The following is a 13,756-nucleotide window of genomic DNA, read 5'->3' on the forward strand; positions in this document are numbered from 1 at the left end:
TTGTGAAACCACTTTGATGATAATGGCTTGTAGTGTCGTAAAATTGACTAATTTTTTGGAAAAACGGAACTAAAATATGTTTTATGAATTTCAAAAATGGCAGATTTATACACTTACCTGAACGGTATTACTGTATTATAGTGCATTCTTTTATTCGAGAGAATCATGTCTTCTCGTATATTAATTTCTTTTGAAAATCATTCATGTAGTAACATAAAATCGACATAAAATCGACAATTTGATTGTAAATGCTAATTCAAGTGACACTTTCATAAAAATAACTTCTCTTTATAATAATTGATCTTTTGTGTATTTGAATTTCACTACTATATCAAATGATCATAAAAGACAATACAGAAATGAATGTTGTCATATATTCGATTTGATTTTTTTTCTTATTGGTAAGTTGTTTTTGTTTATTTAATTATGTAGTATACTCTCGTCTTATTATCTTCTGCGCTGATTATACGAACAGTTTCATTTCTACTGTACTTAACACCCGTCCAAAGCAAAGATTTCAAAGAGGGGCGTGAAAGGAGGGAAGGGTATCTGCACGGAAGAACCCGAAATAAAATTGCAATTTCACGATGAATGAACAGTTAAAAACTTCTTGCACGTTGATCTTTTTACCGATTTCATTAAACACGGTAAATAACGAAGCCTTTTCACGGCTGCACGTGAAATAAAAATGTCAAAACACCATGCACGAAAAAAAGGCTTTACCAACCTCATCAAAGTGGCGTCCTTGGAGCAGACCTCTAACATGTAAAACGCAATGTTTTTTTTTTAATATTTATAATATAATAAGTTCGCATGGTACTGCGTTTCACTGTCACAATATGAAATATCGTCAATTCAGATATAGCATTAAATGTTTTCGAAATAATATTGTTACAGGCGGGCGAGTAGGGGTCGAGTGTACTTTTAATTCCGTATGATTGCTTATTGATAGTGTTCCTTTACTTAGTCTTGTTTTGAGTGTAGTTTGTTGCCTCCAGCATAATAATATATACAATGATGAATCCAGCGTAAAAGAATGACTTTTATTCTTATCCAGTATGCATATATATATATCTCTCAATAAATAACGCATGCAAATATCAGCAATAACATAGTATAATCATGAATTGGAATAGTAAGATGCTGGCCTTCCGAACCCCCAGATGTAACTTATATATACAGATTTACAAGTCTTTATCCTATCAATCATACAATAATGAGAGAATGAAATATACTTATTTCATTAAATTACGATATTAGAAAGTGGTGGGACATCGTATCTTTACATCTTTAATAATTGTATAATTTGCCAAAAACTGCTATTAGAAATTGTACATTTTGAACTGGTTCCTCATCTTTTCAAATATGAAGCCACTTCCTGTTGAAAACCTGCTTAAGCGGGAATATTTATAAAAACGGTATTTGGTTCCTAGACGTCCTTATGTAAGCTTTTAGTTTAATAATCCAAAAGATGTAAAAAGATAAATATAGACTTGAAATGCTATCGCATAGCTTAAGGTAAAATAGCTATATCGAAAAGCAGCCTGTACAAATGTACCTAAATAGCTTGGTTGACTTTAAGGGTTGTTTTGTTTATTGTTCTGCTCTGCTTGATAGCCAGATACGATATGCCAAAGTGCTAGTGCGACGCCGTATTTATACTTGACGGTGAAATACATCCGCGACTCACAGAACTGAAAATCTCCTATAACTTTGAAATACCAAGGAAAACTCTGGCTCATGTCCCAAAATGTCGTTACAAATCCATAAAATCGCGAAAGTTTGCCTTTAATTCCAATAAATAAGTGACATAATAAATATAAACCTTAAAATTCCATACTCTACTGAAGTATTTGCCACTGGACATTTTACAACCTCTAATCAAACAAACTTCTATGCATATCAGTAAACTTTGAATCAATTTATCTAAAAACAAGGATGGTAATATATGTCTCTACACATACACGGACTCACTATAAAATCCGGGAAATTGTTAGTTTTTAGTCTTTCTTCGTATATAAGAGATCATGACGCTCGGGGTATTTTTATGAGGTCGTTTTATGAATTTTTCGTTTCTGTTCTCCAACTTTAGTTTGCTTTTACCAATGTTATAAAATTTATACGTAATGCTTTATAATGTTTCATGTTTATGTAAGAGGGGGCATCGTCAGTGTCCCATGGACACATTACCCATTTATTCCAAGCTCTAACGTATTATTTCTTTTTGTAATGCATTATAATCGGAATAACATTACTGTGGTTGAAGAGTAGCCACAATCAATTTTGATTTGACGGTCGCAAATTTTCGTTTTACTGTCTCCCCTACGCGTGGACAGTAAAACTGCATTTGCGAACATCAAATCGCCAATTGACGGTAGGGATTCCTCAACTACAGTTCCGTTACTCCTGTGAACTGCATTGAACTGATTGTAATTTTTTGAAAGTATGTGGAAGATTTTCATATTATAGGTCTACATAACTGCATTTCTTATTTTAAATATCAACAATACATATACGACTGGTCATTTGTATTCCGAGGCCATCGTCTGTTTCGTCTTTCATCATGTATAGGAGCATGTAGTTTGTTTGTTTGGTCAAAGACCCTAAATCTGAACACCATGTGTAACAATTGGACAAATCATATCAGTAATCTATCTTCTCCTGCAAGGCTTTCCCCTGCTTAGTCATAAATATTTGATCATATTTGAATAACATTTGTTGATGTCTAGATTTAAAGGAATGAATTGAACACGGCTGCTATAGTCAAAACTGATGTCTTTTCATCCAATTGCTGCATACAAACAATTTATCAAACATGGGGCAATGAAGCAATTTTCATTACTTTTGATGGCAATTCGAATGCTTTTCTAAGATTTAAAATATTACAGTTTGAAGCACTGAAAGAATATAAGTGTTTCCTTCAAGATCAGAGTCTTGTACATGTATTAATACACAAGTATGACCAAAGTTTAACACCTCCCTTTCCGACTGATAGTTGTGGGCATAAAAGTTAAGGGACGACATCAAAAGTTTAATGTTGGATAAAAAAAAAACTAAATTCAGATAGTTTGTTCACTGACCCTCCCCGTCCCCCTCTTGACTTAATTTGGGAAAATTGATTAACCGATATGGATATATGTAAAATCGATGTCAAATTAACAAAACTTGCAGCAACTTTTATCCCCCACCCCCAAACTATTTGAATTAAAGTTTTTTTATCCTACATTGATCTTTTGATGTCATCCCTAAGTTAATCACTGTTTTCTCTCATTGATTATGGTAAATCCCAAAGTGTTACAAGACAAAATGATTCTTTGTAAAAAGATGCTATTAAAGATGACTTTCTTCTTGGAAGATCAACACAAAAAATATTTTTGTGTTTTACAGAAATGACAAGATGAACACGTATAACGGCCATTTCCGTAAAAACGAGTTCGGAGACATACCAATTTTATTAGCTCATTATAATGCAAATAGTTAATTCCTTAAATTCACAGTTTTTTTTACAAAAACGGTGGACCCGGAAAAGGGATATTTTTGGCTTTTTGTTGCCATGGCAACGGGTTTTTTCAACCCAAAAATTAAAAATTCTTGTTTTTAGGAACTTTTTATGATATTTTTAATTAAAATTTATTATAAATGAATGGACCACAATTATTTATACATGTTTTATTTAGTTTTATTTTTTTATTGTCACTCGCATACATTATTATTTCGGAAGAATTCAAATACAATTTTCCCTAAAAATCGTAAAAAATCGGAATTTTGAGCTTTTCACCTGAAAAAAACGGGACGGGCGATGTTCGATTTTTTTTCATTAAATGATTGGATACTCCTCCCTGAACAAATTGATGTATCATATTGGTATAATATCACTAAGAAAAAAATCCAGGTTTCATGCAAACCTTACCTATCTGATAACATTGGTACTAATTATAAAAATATGCAATTTGATCTCCCCAAATTGAGTTTGCCAAATGTTGTTTAAAGTGTATGAAAATCATCTAAGACCGTTATTTTTCAGGTTTTCAGATATTGATCCCAATAAAATTTAGAAATATAAAATGTGTTGTTTCTTTGAGATTATTATCAATACCCATTTATAACAATATTTTGAATGCTGTTTAATGATGTGAATCAAACAAATTGAATGTAACCATTGTTCGACTAAGTTTAATGCACTAATCGTTGTATAAAATTTAAAGGTTCTGAATTCTGTAAGTTTGCTTAAGAGGTGTTGGATTTCGAATTAAAAACACAGTGTCAAAATACATATACTAGTATACAACTGAGCTATTCGAAAAACAATAACATTTAAAATCTGATAAGAATACACATACTATTTAATGAAAATCGGAGTAAAACGCACGTACCAAGTCGTGGTTTGAAATCAAAACATGTATGCTGACCAGCTAGTGCTACTGTAGATCTTCATTAACACCTCTAGCAGTGATGAAAAAACATTCTTTTGATTTGAGAACCTTTTCAGTTCTAAAAAGGTCAAAATCATAAAATAAAAGACCCAACACATTAAAGCAACGAAACATTGATATGGATAATTCTTATAGAGTAAATCAATGACATTTTTATCCTTGCTGTTAGAGTGATATATAATTATAAAATATATATTTTTAGCAAGGTACAGTGATCGTTTCTTGTTTTTTGTTTGTAGTTGTATCCATGGATTGCTGGAATTTCATTGAACTCCTTGGAATGATCTATTGGATTTTAAGGAATCGTAAGTTGCATAATATTAGAGAATGGGCATAAGACTCAAATCTATGACGGGTTCTAAATCATTCATGATCTATGTGACGTTACCGACGCCAAACAAATCAAATCTTTGACAGATTACTAGTATTGTTTTTTTAATATCTATGGCAGATCTTTGAATTCCGTAGTTTTCCGGTGGAAAGTTTAACATATCACGTCACAATTGAATAACACCATATCAGATCGTCGCATCCGCTAACGATGGCGGAACCCATATATTTAACCTTTTCAGATGAAGGTATTCCATCCACAACAATTTGGGGATTATTTAAAGGACGATGTGACCTATTATACTGAATATGGGTGTAACCGGCCGAAGCCTGCAATAAATAATGGCACCGCTGTCGCGGTACCGGATATTCTAGAAAGAAAAAATATATTTTGCTGTCTACGGCTGGCAAAGTTTAAAAAGTGACAGATGACATTACTGGATACCAATTTCATTTAAATCTTCATCAAATGAAACAGATGTATTAACGATGGAATAAATATTATTTGAAAATTCAAATTGTTCATTTTTTATTTATTTTTTGTATAAAAAAAAATAATTGCTTTTGTTATTTTTTGTTGTTGAGGGACACACGTAGTAACTAGTTGATTTAAAAAACAAGGGTTTTACAGGTACCATGAACAGATTAGAAAATGTTTTATTTCAATGTAGAGATCTGTATTAAGGTATACGAATCATCGTATACGAAATACATTTGTTTGCCATCACGATTTCCTTGACCATTATGGAATTTTTATTTCACAAATGTTTATAGACATGTCCAAATATTTATGACGTCTTGACGGTCTCAAATCAAAAAAGTTCTATAGCCTTTCTAGACGTTATAATTATTTTGAGTATATGTATACATGTACATGCTCCCGTTGTCATACATTTCCACGTGTTAAAGACAAGTCATTGATCGTATATGTACTGCATCGTTTACCATTTGCACAAAACTTGCCATTGATTTGGAAACAACAAAAATCGACCATAGATTTGGAAATTCAAAATTTTGCCATAGATTATGATTGTAAAACATCAACCATAGATTTGGGATGGCGTGGCGTCATATTTGTTAAATATTAGGAATCTGCCATAGTTTTGGAACCCATCATAGATTTGAATCCTACATATATAAATAAAATAGATATCACACATGCTTCAGTAACTTCTTTTATGCTCGTTTTTGCAAACCCATATGCTGAAAACAAGTAGACAACTCGAAGTCAATTAAAACCTGAGCTGGCGTCAAATGTCTTGAAGGTTATCTAATAAATCAGGAAATGCAATATTTATTCACATATATAGGCGTTTACAAACAAGTACTACCATAACCTATATTTAACCCTTTAATTTAATTTGATATGATATATGTTATTATCATGCGAAAAGGTACCGGTTTGATGCAATAATAAAAACTGTTCAGGGATAGAATTTAAAAAAAAATGTCTACAAATCAAGCACATCTGTATTAAATCTACAAATACAATGAATAAATGGTAATTAGTTTTTCTTTTATATTTTTATAGTCAATCAACTTTTCACTCTACAATAACATTCAGTGTTGAAAGAATAACTGGAGGTTCAATTTCTTTAAAAAGTCGTTGCAAATTAGGTATTCAAGAGACGCAAGTTTGTGATAACAACGAACAGCATATCCGAAGAAATCGTTTGAACAGATAATTTACATGATCTATGGCAATATTGGCAATAATGGAAAAATATTTTAAATCAGTGAAATAAAAAAATAGTTATACGACAATACATGTACTTCAATTTAAAAAAAATAGCAATCGCAATTTTTAACACGATCTTTGCTAGTAACTACATTTTATGTTTTTAACTGTATACCATATTTCTACATTATTATTTTTCAAGGGGTCGTTACATCTCAACTCCTTACGTTCGAAGGGCAATTTATACATGTGCAGGGTGGAGAATTTTTTATGCTCACTTGTTCCAGCACATATGTTCCAGCAGAATGCACTATGGAATTTTTACATAAAAACGCAACAGCAGAGATTTTAAGAAAGAGTGAAAATGGTTGTTATAGTACTGATAAACTATGCAACCCTAGGGAATGTTCATGTAATGAAGATTGTAAATCTTATTCCTGGAATTTAACTTCATCATCAGTTAAAAAGGACGACAGTTTTGGTTGTGGAATGAGAGTCGAAAATACAACAAATAATTCGAAAATTTATCTGACGCTAAAATACAACGGATCAGGTTAGTTTTTATCAGAATGATTTGTTGTGACCGTGTTTTTTTTTTAATTTTCTTTTTTTATTAACAACTTCTGTCTGCATTCAATTAACTATTATACAAATAACAGGATATTTATTTAAGCCTAATAGTTCATTTTAGGGTCCTTTTCGCAGTCCGTGTTTAAACTAAGTGGATTTTTAAAAAAAGTAGAGAAACTAATTATGATTTTAACAACCAAATATTTAAGTGCTGGATGTGAATTGCTAGACAAAAATAAAATATATATATATATATATATAAGTGTTTAACTGCTTTTTTTGTCATAGAGTTCCTGCTATTCAAAACGTTCTTGACAACACAAACGTAGCAATAACAGTCAAATGACAATTTATTTCACGTTGAAAGATTTAGGGTTAATTTTTTACAATAAAAAGAAGATATGGTATAATTGCCAATGAGACAACTGTCTTATTAACTCTTTGAAAATTACTGTTGACGAAATCTTAGTTTGGAAATGATATAGAAATAAAATGATATGATATGAATGCCAATGCGTATTAGTAACAAAAAAGATCACAGGAAAAGGACACGAACAATTATATCAAAGTAGAGGTGTACATCCTGCTTTCAAATGGCCCGGATAACATCACGACAAACTGTTGCATAAAAAAGGCCCAAAAATACCCAACCCAACGTACAGATAAAATGAAGAATAGGATTTTAGGCTTCATGTTTGAACAGAACTATATGGAAGAAAACTGAAATAAACATCTTTACCAGGGCTCAATATTCCTCTAACGAAGAACACAATTGTAATAATACAACAAAAGAACAAACAAAATCGAATCATTTCAAAGGTGATTAGACACAGCAATTGGCAACTACAACAATCGTTTTTTTTTTAGTTTTTTTAATATAAATTCAAGTTGGATACTTTGTGTTTTGAATAATTTGTTAATTGTTTTTGTTGTGCGTTGAACCTATACGAGTGTGATTATTTTTTCAACTGAATTTTTTAATGTGTATTAATGTTGTACATGTAATACTATACTGCTGACAAGCATTACAGTAGGACGTAGGAAACTTCAAATTTAAGTGTTTCTATTGCCTCGCAATAGACGACATCACGTGGACTCATTGGAAAATTTGACATGGTTTGATTGTTCTTTTGCCTTATATTTAGTGTCGCCAGTAAAAAGACAAGTATATGCCTAATGTCAGCACGAAATAAATAAGTGTTTTACATGTTACAGTGTAAGTTATGCGAATAATATTTCCTGTTTTGGCAGTTTAACTATTATTGAGAGGTATTTCATTACATCAGTATGTGTGTACTAATGTATTTCATTTTATTCGAATTTAGCACATGCTAAAAAAAAAATTCATTGGGATTTGATTGAATTTAGAAAAACTTATGACTTTGTCTTACTTTTCCATTGTTTAACAATATATAATCAAATGTTTTTTTAAAACTACAGGTTATTCTAAACTTTGATTTTTTATTGATCACTGTTTTGTGTTTTTCAAAATCTTTTCATTTAGAAGATGTGGTATGAGCGCAAATGTTTCAACTCTCCATTTATTTCACAATAAGGAAAAAGTGAACAATAACAGGTCAATGTATGGTCTTCAATAGGAGCCTTGGTTTATATATACTGTATTAATCATCTGATTGGTACATTAGAGATTATTCATACAAGCTCTTTCATAGAATATGCACATGTATGTAATAATGTTTCGATATTTTTAACAGATTTCATTTCACCCACAACAGTCATAGTGTCAGAGAATGAAATCAGTACGACGTTACATTACACACAAACCACGTCAGCAGCAAACAAGGGGAACACTAACAACAATTTAAGTAAGTATTCACTATTTACAACACTAAGATAGAAAAATAACAAGAGAAGATTTTCAGGCTATTCAAATCAAATATCTTAGTATATACCACTATACTTATCGACTTTTATACGCTGAAGCTTTTTAATCAAAATTATGCGTTTCTTAAATTTTATGTATCGTTCAGACTTGGGGTAATTGTAATTGTAATCGTTAATCAGCTGTAATTGCTTACAATTTTTCAAGTAATCATTGTAATCATTAATCAGCCAAAAATCTGATTACAAGTAATTCGATTGAATCAATTACTTTTCAAAATGCCCTGTTATCCTGATAACATTTTGATTACATTCTGATTACAATGAAAAAAATCTTGAACTGTGTTTATGGTCAATAAATAAACCTTTTTGTTATTCTTATTTTATAGATATTTAACAAGTTAAGATACTTTGGTTTACTTTATCAAGCATATGTTAATTGATTTGCATACTTCAGTAAAAAATAAACTGTTACATTATATGTATGTCTGAAGTGAACTTTTGTGGTTTATCAAAAAGATGAAGTTTGAAGTTATCAGTTTAAAATATATAAAACAAAATCCTTTCTAAAAGAACTATAGTTATATTAAACATTAATTTATTCACATCATTCACTTTGTTTTTTTTTAATTCATTGTAATCAGATGTTATCATGATTACTTTGCCAATGTAATCATTAATTTAATCAGACACTTTCAGAAATGATGTAATCATTAATTTAATTTAATCGTACAAATGACAAAGTAATTGTAATTTAATCAATTACATTGAAAGTAATCGGACCCATCTCTGGTATCGTTACCAGACAACTAATAAATAGTATTTAATCCATCATTTAAAATGAAATTGTAATGGGTGGGAGAGGAGAACATATCTGAATTTAAAGTTATTCTTTAAATATTATAAATATAATGGATACAAAAGACACTTCAATAAAAGATATCATGGTAAACATACCAACCGAAAGAAGTTAATCTAACAGCGTAGACTATTGACTATACGATCCTGTGTATACAGTTAACATAATGTTAAGGTAGATTCATGGTATACAACAATCTTGGGTTGTACAATTGCAGTACAAAATCGCTCTAGTTATTTGACCAAATCTGCAAATTTGGAGACAGATTTGCAACTTAATGGTTAGACTCTTTATTTTTATGAAGAAATCTTTGTGATTAATTGTATTATTCAAAATATTTATAGTTTTTGTTTTGATTTTAGAAACTTCAAATGAGCCTTTTATCGGGAGATAGCTCTTTTAGTAAACAAATTATACTGGACTAAAAATGTTTTGTTTTTGTTTTTACTTGTAGCAAGAAAACAAGTTCGGTGACACCCTTTTTTCTTTTCATTTTCTTTAGTCATATAATAAAACCTATCTTCTCACCTTTTATTTCAAAATTCTATTTCATGGAAAACATTTTATGCACATAAATGCATTTTTCATGAAGAATCCAACCAAGTTTAGGCAATTTTCAACTCATAGCTTAAAAAATAGCCCGGTGACCCTTACTTTTTATTATATTTTTGAAAAAAAGCATTGTAAAATCTTCATTTAGGCAAATTATCACCTTAAAGCAATAAAAAAAACAACCAATAAGTGTGAAAAAAAGCTAGATGCAAGTTAGTAAATCACATTGTAGTATTTTCTTGGGATTTAGAAGAAAATATGAGTTTGCATCATAAAAAATTGCATTCGAATTTATGTAACCGATTGCATGCCCATTGTGGAAATTCTTCAAATTGTAAATACTTTAAATGTTAGTGTATTGTTTCTTAAGAATTCAAAGTTTGATGTCACTTCCACTTTCATATTATGTCTGTAATGATACAAATGATACAAATGGTTTTGGTGTACATGATTTTGTCAAATCGTAATTGCGTAGCATTTTAGATATTTTATAATTTTTCACATTTTGACTTTTTGTAATTGTGTAATGACAGTGGTACAATAACATGCAACAACACATGTTCTTTTGTTTGCAGTTAAACTTGCAATAGTAATCAGTGCCATTATAGGAGGAATCATTGCAGCATTTGTTATTTCATGCGCAGTTACTATATGTGTGACAAAATATCGTACAGGAGGTGGGTAAATATTTGATAAAACAGAGCAAACACTAACGTATTAAACACATTGCAGGATTTCTATAGGATACGTGTTCCGCAGCAATATAAACATGATAAATGAATGACATTATTAGTCGAATCCATCTAATATAGATATAGTAAAAAATGTATCGTGTCATTCTAAGGATAAAATGCATTAATAAATTTCCGGATTAGAAGATGAATAAATTTATATATTCATATAATTTGAGTGAAATAAAGAAACTATTGAATGAAGTATGCAATATCTGAATGAAATCAAATCCTTTTAGATTTATATACAGACACTTGACGTCAATGTTTGGATTTGTAAGTTCTCTGTTTTTGACTTTGTCGTTCTACGGCCCCTTCGAGTCCATCAAACAGAACAATTATATGTTAGAGCAGTCATTGAGTACAATTTTATGGATATTTAATCGTGATTATGAAGTCTATTAACCATTGTTGTAATTTCAATGACTACAACGTCAAAAACAAATAACAACTGATTAAATCAATACAATTAAACCCCTGCTATTTCTTTTACCTTTGAAATGACAATAATGATATGCAGTACGATTGAGAATGAGACAAATATTCATTCCTATTCAAATGTCTTGGAAAAAACAAGTATAGGCTACCATAAAACATTAAACATGTTTAACAATAATTCAAACCAATACCGTTTAGCTAGATAACGCCCCGGAATGAAAAGTAAAACTATTCAAATGAGAACACTCATCGACCAAATTATAACATATCAATTTGCGAAAAACAAATATGTCAATCACAGGCAACATGGACACACGACAGGCGCTGAATTGCAGGCTCCGGACAGTAGAATACCAACACAACATTAGAACACACAGTAAAAATTCTTCAAAGTGGCTTTAGGTAGATTGGGTTGCAAATAAAAAGTTGATAGACGGTTTAAAGAAATTGACGAAAAGTAGTTGATGTTATATTTTACAACAAAAATACAATAATCTTTAGATCACTGTTTTAAAAAAAATATATTTGATAAACCACATGTTTTGTGATAGAATGAAAACTAAGCGGGAAGGCTAAGAAAAGGTACAAAACAAAAGAAGTAAAATGCTCTAGTATAATCAGCTTAACAAGAATTACACATCCAAAAGGACTAAATTTAACACGTGATCAGTCTGAGAAACGCCCCAACTTTTAAAACGCAAATACAGAAAAAAATGGATATACAAAAACAAAATCAGTATAAGTATTATTAAAACAATATTTAAAGATTTAACTACTGTGTTAATTGCATTACCTTTAAAAAAGAATATTCACATGAATAGTGAGTTTTTTTTCGTACTCAACTGCGTTGTGTCATAAATACTTAACATTTGTAAAATATGAATCTGACTGTGAACGACTATGATGTCAGTGCCATCTAATGAAACTGTAAATTTATGTGCTGTTTATTTTACATTTTAGGAAAATACAAAACTTTACAGCCGGCAAAGCACAAAGACACGTCTAGTGTATAACGACATAAATGTGTATATATTATCATGAGACCTATAAGCATTGAATAATTGTGAGAGTTCGTTAAAATAAGAAGAGAATTAAGAAGCAAACTACGATAATCATGATGCTTCAACAGATTGGAGTGATATATTCATGAAATATTACAATTTTTAATATATGTTGGTATAAAACCGTACTGTCGAATACATTAAGGGTCAAGGTGTTGTCCTTAATTAGTAGGCCTAAAAAATTGATGATCCTGTAGGTGTGAAAGCTTTGTTCATTTTCTTTGATTTATATTACTTTTCAGGACTGTTTACGTTATACTTATCGTATGTTATGTTGAAGATTGGTATATTATTGTCTTGTAATTATGTCATATGTCTATGGAAAAAGCATTGTGCTAGTTTGAGCGTACTGAATCCACATAAATTTATATATAGGTATAAATGTTCTTTTGAATCTAGCATAAAACCCTTATATTTTGAACAATCTATGTAACTTTTATTTACATACGTTCAGAGTTTATCAATGAGCATGATGTAATTTAATCTATAAGACCGAATATTGTGGGTTTTTTTTTTATGAAAGCAGTTGCAAGATATTTGTCCATATTGTTGATTTTGTGGGAACACAAATATTTAAATAACATATTGTGGAAACTCTATGTAGACTTTGTATTTTAATCTAAAGTGTGTTCATATTTTTCGTCTCTTTATTTGCCAACTGCTCTTTATTGTATAGTATTTATTACATGTTTATGTATATACATTATCAAATTGTATTGTAACCAATCATGTTATCTATTAAATATTGTATAATACAGCATGAAATAAAATGTGTTTTTGTCTTAGCATCGGTACAGGAACAAGAGTTACGTTCGCTTTTGCTCATAACGGATATAACGGATATTATCCCGAATCAAGTGATAACAATCGTATAATTTTTAGACTATCAAGACTGTGTTTATGTATGTTTATAAGACAAGCGCTAGGTGTTTAATAAGTTTATATGAAATTAATACATAATTTTGTTTTATTTACATCAGAGAAATTACTCTATAGGACCTTTTGTGCGCAAACGTTGCTAACCTTTCGTGCGGTAATGGGTTTGAAATGACGTTACTTTTTACTTTGAAATTAATTTCAAATCTATTTGCCTTCTTTATTTGGTCACATATTTTCACTCATTTTGGAATTCCGTGTGCGCGATGACAGCAGTTTCTCCGAAGGAAATGTTTTGTTCAAGTTTCCAGTTTTCAACGGATCAGAATATTCATTGTTTTTCTTTTCTTCTTATATATCTTGGTTTCAATCATACAGCCAAAGTT

At 30.4% G+C, this 13,756-nt stretch overlaps 1 protein-coding gene across 1 annotated transcript; it reads left to right on the forward strand.

Annotated features, from left to right (window-relative positions):
• Positions 1–312: 312 nt before the first annotated feature.
• On the forward strand, positions 313–13,264 carry LOC139527118 (uncharacterized). Its single transcript, XM_071322392.1, has 6 exons — positions 313–401; positions 4,673–4,738; positions 6,644–6,994; positions 8,727–8,837; positions 10,840–10,941; positions 12,394–13,264. Exons 2-6 carry the CDS (start codon positions 4,681–4,683, stop codon positions 12,444–12,446), a joined length of 675 nt encoding a protein of 224 aa, XP_071178493.1. The 5' UTR covers positions 313–401; positions 4,673–4,680; the 3' UTR covers positions 12,447–13,264.
• The last annotated feature ends 492 nt before the right edge of the window (positions 13,265–13,756 follow it).

This window comes from Mytilus edulis, chromosome 6, assembly GCF_963676685.1.
Source record: "Mytilus edulis chromosome 6, xbMytEdul2.2, whole genome shotgun sequence".
Taxonomy (NCBI): domain Eukaryota; kingdom Metazoa; phylum Mollusca; class Bivalvia; order Mytilida; family Mytilidae; genus Mytilus; species Mytilus edulis.

Coding starts and splice junctions, on each gene's coding strand:
- LOC139527118 (XM_071322392.1), top strand. CDS start 4,681: ATGGATTGCTGGAATTTCATTGAACTCCTTGGAATGATCTATTGGATT. Junction 6,995..8,726: donor GCTAAAATACAACGGATCAG/GTTAGTTTTTAT, acceptor TATTTTTAACAG/ATTTCATTTCACCCACAACA. Junction 10,942..12,393: donor GACAAAATATCGTACAGGAG/GTGGGTAAATAT, acceptor TTTACATTTTAG/GAAAATACAAAACTTTACAG.